This window comes from Varroa jacobsoni, unplaced genomic scaffold (assembly GCF_002532875.2).
Source record: "Varroa jacobsoni isolate VJ856 unplaced genomic scaffold, vjacob_1.0 scaffold_182, whole genome shotgun sequence".
Lineage (NCBI taxonomy): Eukaryota > Metazoa > Arthropoda > Arachnida > Mesostigmata > Varroidae > Varroa > Varroa jacobsoni.
This window is the reverse complement of record NW_019213084.1, coordinates 106,893-125,373: the sequence shown is the minus strand read 5'-3', so window position 1 is coordinate 125,373 and position 18,481 is coordinate 106,893. Positions and strand designations below refer to the sequence as shown.

The 18,481-nt window shown below is 41.1% G+C and overlaps 2 protein-coding genes across 11 annotated transcripts in view; one reads left to right on the top strand and one right to left on the bottom strand.

Annotated features, from left to right (window-relative positions):
* LOC111272041 (acid-sensing ion channel 4-A) overlaps nucleotides 1-4,547 on the bottom strand; it is a 12,911-nt gene extending 8,364 nt beyond the window's left edge. The window contains exons 1-3 of one of the 5 annotated variants that reach the window (XM_086973149.1): nucleotides 4,005-4,547; nucleotides 975-1,173; nucleotides 399-525 (exon numbers count right to left, since the gene is read on the bottom strand). In XM_086973149.1, coding sequence (XP_086829275.1) covers nucleotides 399-419 — 21 coding nt within the window. In that variant the 5' untranslated portion in view covers nucleotides 420-525; nucleotides 975-1,173; nucleotides 4,005-4,547. The remainder of the gene's footprint in view (nucleotides 1-398; nucleotides 526-974; nucleotides 1,174-4,004) is intronic. The other 4 variants (XM_086973140.1, XM_086973135.1, XM_086973138.1 and 1 more) reach the window with 4 other exon arrangements.
* Nucleotides 4,548-5,899: 1,352 nt separating this feature from the next.
* Nucleotides 5,900-18,481, top strand: part of LOC111272021 (uncharacterized) — a 52,001-nt gene continuing 39,419 nt past the window's right edge. For 2 of the 6 annotated variants that reach the window (XR_002687273.2, XM_022853154.2), the window contains exon 1: nucleotides 5,922-6,496. Coding sequence is in view for 5 of the 6 variants with exons in the window: in XM_022853154.2 (XP_022708889.1) it covers nucleotides 6,438-6,496 (59 nt within the window). In the remaining variant the exon portion in view is untranslated. Of the gene's footprint in view, nucleotides 6,497-18,481 lie in introns of all 6 variants that reach the window. The other 4 variants (XM_022853193.2, XM_022853186.2, XM_022853176.2 and 1 more) reach the window with 4 other exon arrangements.

Sequence of the window (18,481 nt, the reverse complement as noted above, 5' to 3'; positions counted from 1 at the left end):
TAATTTATAGTGCTATTCTGTTCGAAAACTTTTAAGTAGTCTGATCTCGTTCGGAAACCTGATACTGGCGACACGAGACGCGTGCTACGATACGTTGATGAGGAGTAGATGTGATTAATACTTAAACATGAATAACTTTTTCAAACAACTTTATCTAGTTACACTAACCAATTTTTTGCAGATTCAATCACTAATAGTTCGACATGGGGGGGGGGGGTAAGCTAATATCATACGAAATTAAGAAGCTGCCAAGCTGAACAAATTCTTTCACTTTGCGCACTACCGTCCCGTGCAGTGCTTAACCTGCTTTTGACCTGCCCTAACGGCTTTATGCCCCAACTGGTTTCAGCTGAATCCGAAACTGAGATAGTCCTATCGAAGCAAAACGCAAACCTGACCTTTCGTGATCTCAATTTCATCAAGTCGCTCCGATGTCCATTCGGCTTCGAATGAAGTCGGATCTTTATGAGATTCAGACATGCACAATTCCATCTGCTCCATCATGCATTTGACAGAGTTTCCCTCCTGGAGTAGAAGTAGGACATTGGATTCGTAAACATTGCTTATCATGACCTAATACTGTGAGCGTAAAGTCACTATACACTGATCGAACTTCATACGATAATTCAAGGTCTAACTATCATTTGATTGAAGCTTATTCGGTTTGCTTTATTGCATTGCAATCGACTATATTTGACGCTAACGAGACATCAGTTTGGAAAATAAGATTACTGTGAAGTTTATAGACTATGCATTGAGTTAGAGGGCGATTTCGATGTCCACACTTCAAGACATGCATTTCGCTGAGAACCAGGCCGTCTTATCACACTATTAGTTCTCAGTGATAAGTTCACTGTTGCTAAATTTGCGCAACTACTGGGTATATATTTTAGACTGTTTGATATTCTGCCAGGACTTCATCACCGCTGTGATATTCTAGTTTCTGAAGGACAGAAGTTCTAAGTGCTACTTACAAACTCCATGTTTCTCAGGACTGTCGGCAGCGAGACAGTAGTATCACGATATTTAATTCCTTAATTTCTTCAAATGTTTATTAATCAGCTTGACCCAGTCACGTGACTAGACTATGCACAAAATTCTTGCTGCAGCGAAATCTTCAACGTAAGCTAAAAAAAAGATCCAGCAGCTGCGGTCCATTGGCTCACGTCCGCCCTGTATCATACGTACAGATCGCATCAGTCCATATATATATATATGCATATCATAGTAAAGCATACAGAAGATTTCAGGGTGCCCAACTTCGTCTGCATAGAAAGGGCGACTATTTTGCAGGCGAATACTGAGTACTTAGATGATAAACCGTTAAATACGCTTAATATGGGGCAAATACAAGAATAATATCAATTTATACTACACCAAGTATTAAGTGTTCTCAAATTTAGTTCGAAGCAGAATTCAAATAGCGACTGCCTGAACCCCGCTACGGAACCCAAAGGTATCACAAAACACATTACACCTTCGATTGACGCCGGTCAACGAACACTTGAATATTAACATCATTATACTTGTGTTATGGTAATTAGACCTATGTTACACTGAACCGATTCAGTATTACTGAGCAGACGACCTCTTACCATACGCAATAAGGATAAATTGTATACCTAGATAGCCTAATATGCCATTCGTATGCTTAGTTCATACCCCTACGCTTATCAAACCTAAATAAACTACTGCTATCGGCAGAACTCGTCCTCGTCACAGCCATTGCCGTAATCAATTGAGAGTCAGAAATCGTAGTTTCACTGCTTAACGTTACAAGTTTTTCTGCAACGATGAGCTTAACACTTGGTTTAGACGTTATATGACCATGCCGATTTTACGCCCGCAATGGACGTTTAGTAAGCACTTTCCCTGCTGTCTCATCGTCCTCAACTATTTCGAGTTCAGCCGGACCGAGAATTCTGTCCATAATACCCACAACGTAAAATTATCTTCATTAGGACTACAGAAAGCTGATTAATGCCTGGACTTATTGTTACAGTCACTGTTAGCGATGAAACGTTTTACCTTTCTAAAAATCATGATTACTTTAGCAAAGGTTTACCGATAGATAGGTAGACAAATAGACAGAGTAGACAGATAAATTCGCTCTAAAATCTTAGACTTTTAAACTAATAGATATAACTCATAGAAATCGTGCAACTGGTCGACCTTATTGTAGCTTTTTATCTCGAACAGAGAGGAGACCGAAACAATTGACTCAAGGTCGTTATCTGCAAAAATCCTAATTTTACCTAAATTTATCTACTCTTGGTTTTGAATGGCTTCGACATTCAACAGTACTACCCCTTTGTTGGAGATCTGATTTTCACATTAACGGTCTACCGCGTACTAGTTCCCAACGGCCTAATAAAGATATAGACATACATTGATTTAACATCGACCGGGGTTGTTTAACATTGAATTATAATCCTGATGGCGCACTCATTTTGGAGGTACAATCATTTCTTGCCAGTCATGGCTGTAAGCAGTTCCTCTGCAATCGCTTGCAGACAATGGCGGAACTAAAAAATGGAATCCTCAAGTGGAATTAAATGGAATATTCGAGACGCACGTTTATAAACGGGTACAAAGATTCGATGGACAACTGAATGCTACCATCGTAAATGCTTCTGTGTAATGGGCTGTTTTCCATTTCAATATTTACTATACAAAGTGTATGCAAATCCTAGTATTTTTCGAAATCGAGCGTATAACGGTGAAAAAATGCCTATTGCCAAACAAGCCTAAGGCTAACCGATATCATGGAGACTCCATTCATCTTTTTTTAATCCTTCTTATTCCACATGTGCAGTATATTTGCATTAAAAAAATGAAGCGGATTAACGAAACCACTTGCCGGATAATCTGTACGTTGCGATGGTATTCCAGGGTGAGCCATTGTCGACTCATGAAACCTCACGTCTGAACGCTGACGTGTCCGTCGTCCTAAAACACTGCGATGTAAACCTCGAAAAATTGACGTGTTCCATTGTGTTCGCATAGTCCGTTACTAGATGCGCGACCTATATGACTTCATTGATATATAGGTGAGCTTCCTTATCCACCTTTGGCTCCCCCAGGGGGTTCGCAGATAAATTAAGAAAAAAACGACGATTTCGCCATAGCTAATATCTTTCGGAAGTATTAGCACAAAAAACCAAGAATAACACGAACGCGAGGATGCCTGATATTTCTTCATAAAGATCGGCTAGGGCGCACACTACAACTCGTGTGAAAGGAGTCCAATACGCTAAAATGGCTATTGCAAGCTATTCGATTGTGTTTTGATCTATGATTGCTATCTATTATTAGCACAGAATCCTCTTCATAGCCAACGTTACACACTACAATTTTTTACATCATTTTTATTTATACATTCTTGTACACGCAGTCCTTGTAGTCAACCCTTCGGTACAGCATCGGTATAGTAAAAGGGTTAGTCAGAGTGGGCCTTATTGGAGTTGCTTTACTTTTTGCGTTTAACTCGCATAACATGCTGCAGTGAAAAACCAAAAGCCTGCTATCAAAAGAAAAGTACGCGTTTGTCGCTACTGCGGTCGGGCCGTGCATACGTAAGGTCTTATGGATTAACATGTCGATACGCACCGATATTCAAATAATGAAGGTCTCAGAAGACTTGCGATATCGAGAGTTCCGCTACATTATTTCGTATAAACTTGGGCCCATATAATAAATGTTAATTATATGAGCATGCTTTGTGAAATTTATATTTCTACTCTACTTTCTTTACAGTCAAAAGTAGTAATTAGTAATAATTAAAATAATAATAGTCAACAAACATATACCGACCAAGATTGCATATTATTACTGCTTTTAAAAGCGGCGATGATCATAACTGTGCCAGAAATCGAATGATAAACATCTAGCTTGCCAGGCAAATAACTTCTCTATTTGGTTTCGTTTTTTCATCGGTCCTTAATTCATGAAACACCATAACGTTGCAATTTTCTTTTAAATAATGCTTTAGATAACTGAATTACCTTTGACTTTTGCTACAAATTCATACAAGAGTTCCATAACACGAGTTTTTTTTCCGTCTGGTACCCCCGCTAGACATTCCATAGCACGCTTGGCTTCCAGCACAAAATGAACCATGGCTCTGTCTGTGCCCGACTTCGAAGCTCGGCGATTAGCATGCAAATACGTAAGCCACAAAGCTATTACCGCGACTGGGCACTGGGCAACCTAGAGCTATAATACACTACCCTGCGATAGTTCTGTATACAGTAGCTTTACAACAGTCGATCAAAAGGCAGTAGCCATATTTTATAGAAGCGCACGTAATACTCGGGGCAGGCTAACCGCAATTCTAATTCTCTTCATGCTCTCCACAGATTGCATATCTAACTACCACTACATTATGGAATGCGTTAATCACCTAATTCCGTTTCATAGATTCACTTCGCATGTTGTTAGTGTTACTAGCTTTCTTTCGCGCCAATTTCTAAATACCCCCACCCATGCTTGCCGCATTTACCCACTTAGCGAACGATAAGCCTTCTCCCACACTGGGTCTCTCCCCAATTCTAAGTAGTCAACAAATGTTCATCCACTTGCTGGCCGGTTCGATGCATTTAGTCATTAAGACACCGCACGCCCTCCTATCCACACGCAGGAACACATATTGTCTTACGTTTCGTAGCATTCAAAAAAGTAAATTTCCCGTTGCCGTTTCTGTATTCACGTGCGTCGACCGCTTGAACGGTCTTCGGCGCCTCAATGCAGCATGGATCCCCTAAGCCCGCCCAAATTCAAACCAAATGGAACTGATTAGACCTTGCTCGCCTCTCGCAACACCACGATCGCTATCTTACAGCACAGTGCTTTGCTTATTCGTCGTTCGTTTCAATACTGCCCTAGGACTACTAGTGAACCAAGCAGAGTTGGAAGCAGTGGAAAGAATTGCATCGAGGAGTGTCCGCGTTAGTGAAGCTAGTGATAGGCGACATTCCAGCGGAGTCTGGCGTAGCAAGTAACAAAGGTAGTACGGGTGTTCGGCCCATTCCTGATACAGCAGAAACAGCCGTGAATGTACTGCTGCAGTAAAAATCGTCATGAATTCGTGTATCCTCCGTAGTGTTCTGCTGTGAAAGGCTGTTTCTATACTATTTGTGCGGACTATTCGGCGTTGGCGCCCGCTTGCCGCTAAAGTATCACCGCCTACCACTGAGTGGCTGGGCGACTGGCTCGAACGACCAAGTGAGCCGAAGTGCTGGCTAATGCTGTTTGTATTGTCTGGTATTCGCTGACTGAGACGAGAGAGTGCAGTTCTACGCTGAGTAGCGGTGGCCAGCAGATATTATCACGAAAGCATGATAAAAACGATACGGACAAGGACTGCCACAACAGAGATTTCGACAGGGTGATGAGGATACGAAGCACACTATCATGTTCAATGGTTTCTGTCAAACTCCAGATTAAATATATGAGGTCATTTCGTATTTAGACACATCTTTACATCATTAGAACAGCTGTCTTGACTCAATCAAATTCGAACTGAGCTTGCAGAGTGAAAAGAAAGATGCTTTTCTCCAATCTACCATAAAGCTAAACATAGTGCTCCTCAGAGGCCAAGGATGTGCCAATGAAACTCTTAACGTATTGCAGTCACCGAAAGGCAAACGTTGAAACCGTCAGAGTTAGAGTTCGATTTGAAAATCTGGTGCTCGAACACTTCCGGCTTCTCGGAGTCTGATGGCTTGCAGTTTTATTCTCTGACCAGGTAGCCCGTGTCAGCTGTTGCTGTTCGATTGAACCAGGAGCGTCAAGCAACACTGGTGCTAAAGGCAGACTTTCAGCATATGTATGTGCGTGTGTGTGTGTGTGTGTGTGTGTGTGTGTGTGTGTGTGTATCCGTCTGTGTCTCTATCTGCCTGCATTAAAATGATATAGAAGGTGAGAAATCTGTCGTGAGTAAACTAAGCATGAACACAAAGCTCATCTTTAAGGTAGCTCAGTTCGAAAATTGATTTCGCCAAAATTCAATCGTCAGTCAAACACTGCTGAGTGTTGCTGGATTATTCAACGAATTATACTCAGTGAAATCTGACGGAAATAGGTTCGACGTTCGTTTCTCGAACACGAAGCAAGATACTGGGAAGCGCCGGCTATGTGTTGAGAAGATGTGCCATGAAAATTTCCATGTGATTAGTTGGGGTTGTTCAAATGTTCTCGCCGCCAAGATCAACTGTTTAAGGACGGCAAAAAGGGACGACGAGCAGCACTTGTTCTTCTCATTGCTTGTTGAAGTGCTGCTGCATAAAAGCCACAACGTATAGTGTACTACGATTCTTCCCATAAAAACGAGCCCTTGCTTTGTGAATGTGTCGCAGTGAGTGTTGAAATAACCGGAAAGCTAGCTCGCAGTGAGGTGTGATCCCGGTTATTGCCATCAAATCTATAGTGGGACCAGGATGAGATTGGATCTACGACGCAAACGGGGCCTCTGTGCCTTACTACTGATGCTTTTCTGGTAAGTAATTAGAATTTCGCATTCTATAGATCCAGGTCGATGTTTAATTTTGCCACTAGCGTCGTTTCGAAGATCAGCCGAGTTCTCATATCGGCGAGTGGTCTTAATATTACTGTTGCAATATCAATCGATGTTAATTAATCTCCCGATCGATACAAACAGCTCCATTTAAAGGTGCCAACCAAGAAGCGAAACAATTAGTTCGTTGCACCAATGCGTTGCAATGTAGAAGCGTTTTCGAATATCGGTCCTGATCGGTCCGCATGTGTTGCTCGTTCGGGATGGCCGAACACTCCGTATGCTTTTTGGGGTAGCCTGCGAATGAACCATGGAACGTCCTGTACACTGCAGCAGCTACGGCTAATGCAGGGAGGCGCCAATCAATTCATATCTTATAACCGGAAGCTCGATTCCTATAGAGCTAAAAGCGCTTGTAATTATAACAGCCAAGGTATGGCAGCAGTTTACCATTGATGCGTTCGAAATGAACGGATTTCGAAACAGTGCTTACGGAAGCAGTGTTAGGAGATGGGAGATTTCGTTGGAAAATCGAATTGATAATGCCCGCTGAATTGTTGCTGCTGCTGCTGCTGAGCTATTGTAGCATGAGTAGAAAGTAATAGTATTCAACAAAAGACCAAGTTTCAACTGGATACCTTCAGACGCTTGTGCACTTTGCCGTATATAATAGCAGGTCTCGAATCATTATTGACGAGGTCGCAGTCTCATGGTCGATGAGTGCGTGTGTAGGCGAGTCTAGCAAGGCCACCAGACCTGACGCCCGTATGAAAATGTATTCGAATGTATAGTTAATGTGAAGATAACACTCGCTATCGATAATGATCGCTCGACTCACGCATGTATTCATTTGGTACTTTTTTACATTTTTACGGTCTCGGAGACGCATGATTAGGCGGTGGCGTCCCGCCTAAAGCAATAGTAACAGAAGAACCTGTAGTTATCTGGACTCTGCTCATTATTATTCACTTTATTTAATCGTATTTGTTTAAGATAACTAATGTCTGGCCGTATTTCGTATGGCATGATATTAGCAGTAAGTTGGCAAGGTGCCATACGTTCAAAGCGCAAATACGTTCCGACTTTATCTGCAGCCGCCTGGATGAATGAATGTTTAATGGACGCGGTTTATATTAAAGAACAAAAAAACATACGCACGATGGTTCGATGGGTGATTATACTATGTGATGGATTTCCGACCAGATCCCGGATACTCGTTTCCGGTTTGGAGAAACCATTGAGGCAAAATGCAGAGGTTCAAGTAAATTTCGAAAATACACGCATCTCATCATGAGGGCTAGTGCGACCTATGTGAGATCTTGTGCGGTTTAGGTTACACTGCAGGAAAAACAACGTAATATTATATTGTAGGGCCCTGTCCCAGCAACCCTAGCAACGCTTTTAAAAGCGTTTTATATTATTTTTACTGTTGTGTAGTGACAGGTAATAGTTTGTTATTAGCTTGATTTCAATACCCGTTTTATCAGCATTGTTTTGTCGAATATACTTGTTCCCTGTTAGAACGAATGCTGGAGACTTGTAAACATTGATTTACCGGCAGGACACCTTTCTGCTTCCCATTTTTATTTTTACTGCCCCCAAGTGATTTTCTTTCTCCTTCCATAATTGCGGTTTGCACAACTCAACCGCATCGCCCGTATAATGAATTCGAAAAAGATTTACTATAGGTTACTGGAATTAAGCAGGAGTGAATAGTTTTCCCAGTCGTCACGAAGAAGTGCGGACTGACGCAGCCACGCATGTAGAGCCTATAACGCCTCTTATTAAATGGGTTTGCTAGTATTTATATGGATGTATGTCAAATTCGATAGAAAACAAGTTTGGACGATCTATGTTTCCGGCTTTCGTTTTTTCGCTCTAAGCTTACGCATCACATGCTGGCCTTAAAGCATTGACCACATTTAAATGCACACAAGTAAATGCAGTAAGATTGCATACGACGGTATCTATTTAAAAAAAAAAAAGGTGTAAGTATATTACCCAGTTCCTTATGGTTAGCGCTTAACGCGAACTGTAAGCTGCGTCCAGAACCGGTGGAAATTTCTGACCTTCTGTTTTATTGTGCAAACGCGCGCTATTTTTTTGTCAAATAAATTGACAAAAAGTAACAACTATCACAAGCCTGTTAGTATGTGGTCATTATTAGCAGCATTGTTAGTTGGTAAGGTTCACCCGGCTGCGCGTGACGCGTCTGAGTTAAACTGTAGTAGTGTATGTCAAAGGTCTGACGAGACCCGTGACGCCATGGTGGCGGCTTTCAAGACGGGCAGAACCGAACAACTGGAGAAGCGAGTTGTGTAGCAGTATGAAAATTTAAAATGTTTGCCGGCGCTAAGCCGGCTTTTGCTTAGAAATAACGAAAAAGAACAGCAGTAAAAAACGTCGTGCTGCTAAACGAATAGAGAAACGCTAAGTGCTAGAAAAACGCTCAGTGCTAGAAAAAGTAGTAGTGTTTCTGCAAAGCCATCTTTTCGCGTTAGTGCATCGAATACGCGAAATCGCGAAGCGAAACGCTAGGAAGTACAACCTGTTGTCATGTTCCACTGTATTTGATTGTATATGACAAATTAAAAAAGTAATCTGCAGTCAAACAAGCTAGGATATGATAGGATTAATTGGGCGCGCCATGGGGAGCGAAAATACGTCGACGACGCAATTCGGTTCGCCTTTTTATTGGTCTCGGTGGCCTTACATACGGTGCTACGGTACTGTGGTTTGGCGACGCAGTAGACAAGTATCATTTCAGGATAGACGTCAGGATGGTCAAGTAAAATCAGCGTGTACTAATTCCAGAAACATCACCGAGTGAGTGGCACTAAAAAAATTATATGGATAAAAAGATTTTTATTCACATCGACCCAACTATGAGGGATGCCTAACGTTTGTTATTGATTACTTGATTGATTTTTTTAATACTAAAGATAATCTCAATGCTAAGTACTTGTATATTATGTCTACCGTTTTTCATGGATCATCTTCCTAATCGAACACCCCCCCCCCCCTATACGAATTAGCCATAAAGGTCAAGTGTTTCGTTGTTACCAAGTGCTACCGTTACGAAAAAAATTCATGAGGATGTAGTTTAGACGCGATGTTTATCAGGAAGCGAGAAGAACTACAGTGAAGTGGTTATCTTAACTTATTATATAGTCACCTAACTTTATTATGAAATTAGCTACTATTACAAAAAAAAAAGTTTCGGCTTTTCACAGACACGCCACCGGCTTCGGGAGGAGAAATAGTTGATTATTATTCTTACATTCCTATGTTATATTGATGATAATACTATTCAATTGAAATGTTTTACCTCTGTTTTTTTACCTTTCTCTGTACAAGAAACACTTTTTTTTTCCCAAATACGATCCCGCTCATTCTGAATGAACTCTCTTGTCGCTTTGTTCTAAGCTTGTCTGTCTGACGTCTGCAAGATTTTGGCTATTGATTTACACGGGCCGAACTTTTATCCTACCAATATATCGTTGTCCCGTTAGTTCATTTCTAGATGGCGAAAGTGCCTTATCTAAATACGAGTTCAGTGATTACAAAGAAATGACAACAGTTTAATCCGTATGGACAATTGCAAGTCAATACAACTGCCGTTATTGTTCCTGTTTCCAATCACCAAACTTGATGGTCAGCGAATGAAGTGTTAGTTCACGTAATTTCATAATTGATCAGATAAGATTGTTTACGCTGTCCCTATGGGGAGTCGCATTCACAATAACTATACATATCCCCATCAGATTTAATAAGCAACTTAGCCAATTTGTTGGATAGCCAAGCTTTCTTAAGCTATCCTGTTCGTTTCCTGAACTGCGGGAGCCCCGCTTCCCATGTTATCATGTATATACATTAGGTTTTACATTTACAAATACGTTAGCAGAAATCGCATGGTTAAACACAAATGAACGTGTGAATTTGACGCAATTTCATTAATGCACATTTGAAAACGCTAGCCTACGTCTCCTATGGTGGTGGATCCTAGATCCGTTAGATCTGGCATCCGTAAACGTGATGTACGCATCAATCTTCTCCAAGAAGAGGTAAAAAGATTGATGCCGTATTATGTAGTCGATGCTCTTGCCATTCTGATTCTTCAAACATTCGGTGTATTGGTTCGAAGCTGTACTTAAACTGTGGATTGAATTTACCGAACGCAGAAGTATCTGAATTCAACGCGCACGCAGATACGTAAGGTAGGTGTAATGATTATTCGTAACGTCTATTAGTTTATGAACAGATGTTAATGATAAGCAGGAACTGCTCTTTGGAGAGGCGCACGCGCCCAGCAGTGAACTATCAGAGAAGCTAGATGCATGCCCGAAGGCACCCTTAATTAGAGCCCATAGTTTCGAGGAAAACATATCTACAAAGCGGTGTAGCTAAGCAAGTTTTACACACGCAAATAAAATAGGAATGTGCATACTATGGATAATTGAAGTATTTTATTCTACAAAGATATAAGCATCACTTCGAATCAGCCTTGCCGCACCTCGAAATGCTACGGCATCGAGTGATATGGTAATAGGAAAATCAGCCATCGTATGAATCGAACCATCAAAGTGGTCAGAGCGCGTATTAAATTAAATTTTGCTGGATTGCGTTTTTTCGCAGCTGCTGATTATGCCTTTTTATGAATAACAATTTTGATTAATTTGATAAAACCCCCATTATACGACGCATTTCTCCTTGGGCAAAATCATTGTGTGCTTGCAGCTCGTTTCTAGTTTGTTCTAGACAGCAAGTGCGTTCATGAGTAGTTCAGGTAGGTTTCCGGGGGAGAGGGAGGGGGGGGGTAAGCACCGTCCTGCTTGAAAAGCAGCCACCGCAGTATCAACTCAAGGTATCGAACGGGCTCACAGATGGATAGACAGGGAGTCATTTTCCACATCACTGCATCCCATTCAGTCAGTATCTGCTAATTTTAGTGCGTCAGTTCATGGTCTAAGCATAAGCTGTTACTTTATAGCCAACGAGCGGTCTATTACTGACATTCAACTGCTGTTTTCAGATGGCAACTTTCTGGGCCTTTTGTCCCCCCGAACGCTATTAATGCAATTTAGCTTTGATATTTTCTCGTCTCAAGTGTGCTTCGGGCATGTACATTGTCGTTGCTTCGTTGCGATTTAGGAACCTGCCAGAAAGACCGAGCCAGCCGCTTTTCGTCTGTGGCCCGGCCATATTCAGCACGATGTTTCTTAAGCGTTTCTTCAGCATACGCGACGCTGGTGATGACGCCATCACAGCTGCTGTTGCTAAAACGTGGACTTCGGCAGAATTAACTGAAAACAAATGGACGGTTTCACTGGTGGGTTGACCTAGCACCGACCCGTCAGAGTAACCGGGTTTCGCGCGGCTACTCTTGACACGCGGCGCTCTACGGGCGTGCAAATAAGCTGCAGCCAGTGGAAAGTAGAAGCAGCTACACTGCTGCGAGCAGCGGCCGAGGAACGGACAGAAAATGTTCCAGAAATTTGTGACTGACACACACCACAACATAAACATGTATAGTAACGCCAATATTATAAACGACGTGCCGGACCTTAATAAGGAGTTTAGCGGACGACACTGCGAAGTGGGCTATGCAACAGAAGCTTCCTGGAATGAAAATCCTATCGGCTAGATTCGGCAAGCGAATTTAGAATAATCAGCTGACGTCTGCTTTGAACGAATCTTTCCAATAACGTTTTTCATTTAAAGAAACTGCTCATGCTTAACAAAATTGACTTCTTTGTAGGCTCTCATTGAGAAGAAGGCTGAAAAAAGATTCGCGTTAAGCTATGAGATCGGCGGATTTTTTTTCTTTTGAAAAAGTCTTCATTAAGGAAAATAGTTTTTTTTTTTTTTCTTAATCTAGGAGCAAAGAAAGAGAATTCAGCCATTCACACACATCCTCACCTTCCACCGCGACACGGTTCATCGGCCAACGTACTATTAATATCCTCGTTCCTTAATTCCTTACTCCTTAGTTCCTTAATTATCCTACTGGTTTATATATCTGTACGGTAGCCTATTGTATTAGCACCGTTGTATACAGGAGATGGCTGATCCTAAGCGCACAAAGCGTGTATAATCGTGTTCTACTATACAAAAAAGCGTCTGGTAATAATTGTCACGACAGACAACGTTTTGACGCTAACAGACGTTTCCCCAAAGTCCATTAGTCTAGATCCAATCTTTCATCTTTAAATATTACCTGCCCTTCTGGACCGTTACGTTTTGCACTTGTGTTGAGTAGCGATAGCCGTGGCCCACGGTGGCATCGGCATGAATACTCCTCAAGCCAATGCGAGGTTACTATTTCAAAGATGTTTCTATTTGTTTGCATGCTGGTCACGTGTATAGATGGTAGGGTGCAAGGGAAACGAGGGCTCCGTAAACTGATGTGGTGGTAACGTTTGTTCTATCGACATTCCAGTAACGAACATGACTCTGATGTGTATGCTGAAGGCTAGAAAGACAAGGTCGACTTTATGCACGTTTGATATATGTATGTTTTTCATTAGATTCGAGTAGTGGACGATAGAAGAGGCGCGTCTCAGCATAGCGAAATATATAGCTGCGGCATCTCCTAAGCCGATTGTGTCTTCTTAAAAAAACTCTTTCGCCCCTGTTTTGTTACCAGTACTTCGATAACGTTTGTTTTGTTATTTATTTTTTCTACTTTAAAACGAGACAGCGTATTTATTTCTGGTGAGTAGTTGACGTGATTTGGAAAAATAATGATAATGGCAGTTTCCTTCTACTAACGTTTTTATTATTTTGTACATTCTCAGGTATATTATGCATATCTTTGTTGTTATCCTTGTTTTTAGCTATGATCATTTCTTAGCGGATTAGTTAAATTAGAGCAATGTTCTGCTATTACCAAAAAAAGCCTTTCTTTATATTACCAAAAGTACACATTGAGCCAACGTTCATCTAGGCTTACAGCCTTAGCGGCATATCTGGATGCAGAACTATAAGAATGAATAAATCATAAGTATCATTCACTCAGTACTAGTGCCTCAATCTGTTCAAATGTCTAGCATGACACAGGATAAAACCACATACTGAACGCTCAGTTGACCAATGGGTGCCATTTAAGCCTTCCCGCTAGCGTCAACCCTGGACACTATATTTTTCTTTCCCTATATGTCGAAAGGCGGCTCTAATTTAGATTCCCGGCGTCTTCAGCGAATGATAACTAGTCGATAAAAAGCTCGCCGTCATGCATGCGTATTTTTACTTAATGATCTCGTCTTAATGAGATACGTCGCGCACGCCGGTTAGTTTATTTTCTATCTTTTGTGTGCTAAAATGGGAAACGCTGTCTCAAAGGAATACACCGTCCACGAAACGGAACCAGACGCGACTACATACGGCGTCACTTCAGAAAAACTCGTGAGCCGACCTGGTAAACGATGCGAACCTCCCTAATGGGCCACGTAACGCTGTAGTGTCGATACGCTTGCGTTTCCGCGTGACTGCCAGAAATGTCCAGATAGCAGGGTTCGCGACTATTCTTGAACCAAGACATGTTTCATAGGTATGTTTGTGGGCAATGTATCCGTGGTGCTAATTTAGGTGTCCATGTTGTGCCTACATCTGATACCTAGTGTAACAATTGAATACCGATTTGGCCGCCACGATCGATTTCAGCCATCATAAGTAATGAATTACTATGTAGCCCATGTAACACCGGCCTAGTTTCAGTGTATTTGCAAAAGTTTTTTGTGATATATATATATATATATATATAGTAAACATTGAGCTATACATACATATATGTTTAGTTAATATAAATACTCTTATTAGAATTTAAGTCAGTTTTTATTCTTAGCATTCGAAGGAGTGATTTGTGACAGCACCTTGTGTCTGTATCCACCTGTGGTCGAACAACCCAACGTCCTCTGAGTAAATAAGTAGGTGAAAAAAAGCACAACTAGTGTTCTTAGTTAGCTTTCGTCGCATGTCATATTATAAATACATGTTTGTAATGATTCATTCACATTCATTTTTATCTAACGTTTTTGTTATTTGAAAAATACAAGTCAGTCGTTTGTTTGAATCATGCCAAAGGTTGTCTCCAGCCATGAAAAGCGTTACTTTTTCACTCGTCGGAGAAACGCCAGTCTCTCTCAGAAATAAACCTGAATTCTATGTTTGGGTTGTTTGCAAATGGCCGAACAATTTGTCTCCTATTGTTCGTTGAGAATTGCCCGTTATAGAATTTCGGACGCCGTTACGCAGACTGTGTAACCATTCCGGAAGCTGTTCGCCGCAGTTGTGTGGTGGTGGGTCAAGAAACGCTCGTATTTTTATTCCAGCCTTAGGTTAGGTTGAAAGCCGCTGCATCGAGACAACAAATGTTACAGTATGCTGTATGCATTGTGCTAAAAACACGCACATCATTGCACAATTTAATGCACTGAAACATACCTGTAAAAGCACGTATACTCTAAGAATACCGTATTGTAAAAAAGTATTGGCCTATCTATCTATCTAAATGGACTTAAAGCCACATATTATTAAGTCGGATTCGCGTTGGTGTTAACTGAAAGCTGAGATTTATTCAGAGCGCCTTAAAAATGAGCATAGTTTCGATATACTTCACAATGTTATTACGATCAACATATACATTTATGCTATTTGTGATCACCATGCATTATCACAAAGGAATTGGCTTTGAGATTACTTAGGGCGATCGTAACAGCTTTTGATCGATATGACAGAAGCTCCCCATATCATGGACACCAATTATCAAAAAAGAAACTGATGAAATAGCTGTGAAAGACCCATGATCATGTCGAAACTAGACGTTCATGATCAAACAGCTTCAAATCAATTGAAGAAGGCTGGCTGTGAAAAGCCTGGATGTTTCGGTACCACACGAATTGACGCAAGGTAATTTACTTTATCGTATTTCCATTTGTGGAACTCAACTGTAAAGTCAACGAAATCAAGCCATTTTTAAAGCGGTGTATCACGGGTGATGAAAACGGGCCACATAGACAATACGTGCAAATAGAAAATGTGCTCTACGATCTGTGGCATAGCCCAAACTGACGCCATAGAAAGTGATGTTAGGTGTTTAACCGGATCAGAAAGTATATTTTGAGTTACTGTCGCCTGGTAAAACGATTGACTCAACCCTGTGCTGTCAACAACTAACAAGATTACAACAAGCCATTAAGAGAGGCGACCGGAATTAAAGAACAGAAAAGGCGTCGTCTCCCATCATAACAATGTTAGATCATCTCATCTTTAGCAATTCGGCGAAAATTTAGAGAGCTTGAATAGTAAATTTCAATGTAACTACTGTATAGCTCGAATTCTATACCATCGGACTGTTTTGGTCCCCACAGAGCTTCCTTAACAGCGTAGATTTCAGTCCAATGGAGACCCGCAATTAACTCTTGTGTGACCATTATTTGCCTAGAAACCGCCGAAATTATGCAGTGATTATGGTGTCACAACAAAAAAAAATGGAAACAGGCGAAAATACCGCATACTTATAAATCTAGCTGTAAATTAATTCATGTGATGTTGTAAAATAAAAAGAAATAACATTGCTCACATTTCGGTGTAAAAAAGTACTTTTTTGATAAACTAGTGTTAATGCATATTCACGTTATTCACGGGCTCGCATATTATTCGACTACTCATGCATTCTGGCCATTTTGAGCGTCAGGGTACTTTTATAGCAAGGACGTCGCGGTAAGACCTCTTGCCGGCGTCAGTTAGTTGCTTCATGGCTCGTGAACATATGCGAACGCGGCAATGTTTCTTCCTCTAGTCAAATTGGCAAGTGCTGCGTGCAAGGCGAAGCCTACGGCCACGTGAAAAGCCTTGTTCCTTCAAGGAGCCTTTCGTTGTATTCCTTATCCATTGCGTGATGGCGCTATCATTATTGTATCATTCAAGCATATATACAGCATGGGGCAAGACTGGGCTTACCAACCAAAAGGGTTTAAGCTTGCTGTGAGAAAAAGTTAAGCTTTGAAAAACAGTTGAAACGGCGCCCGTTTAACCTGCAAGTTTACTTTTGCACCTTATGTATACTAAAGGTAAATAGCATGTAGCTGATGCGAAGTGATTCGTATATAGCAGACATTAAAAAAAAAAGGCGTAGCGAACTCAAGGAAGTCCCGAACAGGGGGTCGAACTGTCGGTGTCCAGCAAAACCTGTAGTTTTTATTAATAAATTCAGTGGCTCTGCAGTCAACCGACATGTTGTCGCCAATCTAATAAACGCGTACCCATCCAGCGTATGTCCAGAGGGACAAGGGTATGCTGTTGAAAGAATGCATCTTGTTGTCGAGTAATTAGTTTTGGATAATTTATTTGCTAAGATAGGTAATGGATGGTGTCTTTTTCGAACGGATAGTCGTAGGTCAGCAATGCAGACGCTGGGTTAGCAGTGCGATTGCTAATTGTGGGTTTGTTCTCTATTGGTTTATTTTGCAATCCCTTGCTGTTGTCAATAACCGCAAAATAGCGATGAAACATGATGATAAATTTAACAATATTCAAAGACGGAGAGACAAAACGGAATATTCTAAATGATTTCATTCCAATTATGCTGAATAGCCCATTGAAATGGGTTACTAAAATGAAAGTGATCGCTTCATGCGAAAATTAAGCAATATGTGATCTAATGCTCCGAGAACATTTGGTTCCGAATGGTACCGCATCTGTTCATAACAGCCATCCGTAGCGAAATAGGTTGAGAACAACACATCGCATTTGTATACTAATTAATCAGCTGGTACGAAACAGCCCTGGTGGCTGAAGACCGAACTAAATCCAACAATGCATTAATGCCGCAATCAAACGGTAGCTTGAATATAAAAGAGTGCAACACTGAGCTATCGCTAAGGCATTCTGGTCAAATCTGGCATAACTATATTCTGAATAGTAAATGGCCACATATGTAGCAGTATTTCATTCGGAAGTCGTTTACTGTGTGAACAATTGAAGAAATTAATGAGCATGGCGCGCGCCTTTATGCTATTGCAGATACCAGTGGCAAGATCGGTCGATAACACTAACAAACAAAACGTTCAGCTTTGTTTACCTTTCGATCTTATACGAGCGATTTTCAATTACCAATCGACTTGGCAGCACCAACTGTGCAGCAACGAGCTGAAATGAAATATTTAACAGATAACCCTTGAACCATAAAGAACTACGGGTCAATGGTGTTGCAATTGAGATCCACTTGGATTTGTCCCGTGTTTTTAAAGAGGATCCCTCAGCCAAATGCTTTTTTTTGTCATTCAACCAAATCAGTTTGTGGACCTCTGAAGCAGTCGCTGTTCGACTGAATTGATTATCCTTTCGTAACCAGTATACCTGGGAATTCTACTAAAGCTTCAGCAGTTAACCTCACGTAATGGCATATGTTCACCATGACACAAGACGGTCCCACCGAAGACTTGCCGTTTTCATTGCCGTCTTCCAGACGAGTCCAAATTCAGATGAGCTTGTCTCACTTAATTGGTTTCAATAGCTAACCGCAGAAATTCGTAGATTCCTTTTACCTTGAAATACATATTGTGCAGACGTTGCATAGGCTCTTTTTATTCGGATTTGTGTCAACAATCGAAAAACAATCACTGATGGAAGTCGGTGCTCTCAACCCCTAAAAAAATAACGATAATAACCATACAACAATATCTTTAATCGATTATTTCATCGTAGAGAGATAACACATAACGAAGCTATCTTTTACCTATCTGATCCCATGCTCTACACATTGTTGTTTAATACAGTAGGGTAATATTATCTTCAACGGCTGAATGGCTAAATACAACAATAGTCCGAATAAATCTATATTTTATCATTGGAGAATAGGGTAGGAGTGAGCCGAAGATATGTGGAATACAGATGTGTTGAGAAGTCAGATTTTGGCTGTATCTTTGGATCTGACTGCTTGGGGGACAGGATGCCGCGACACTTGGT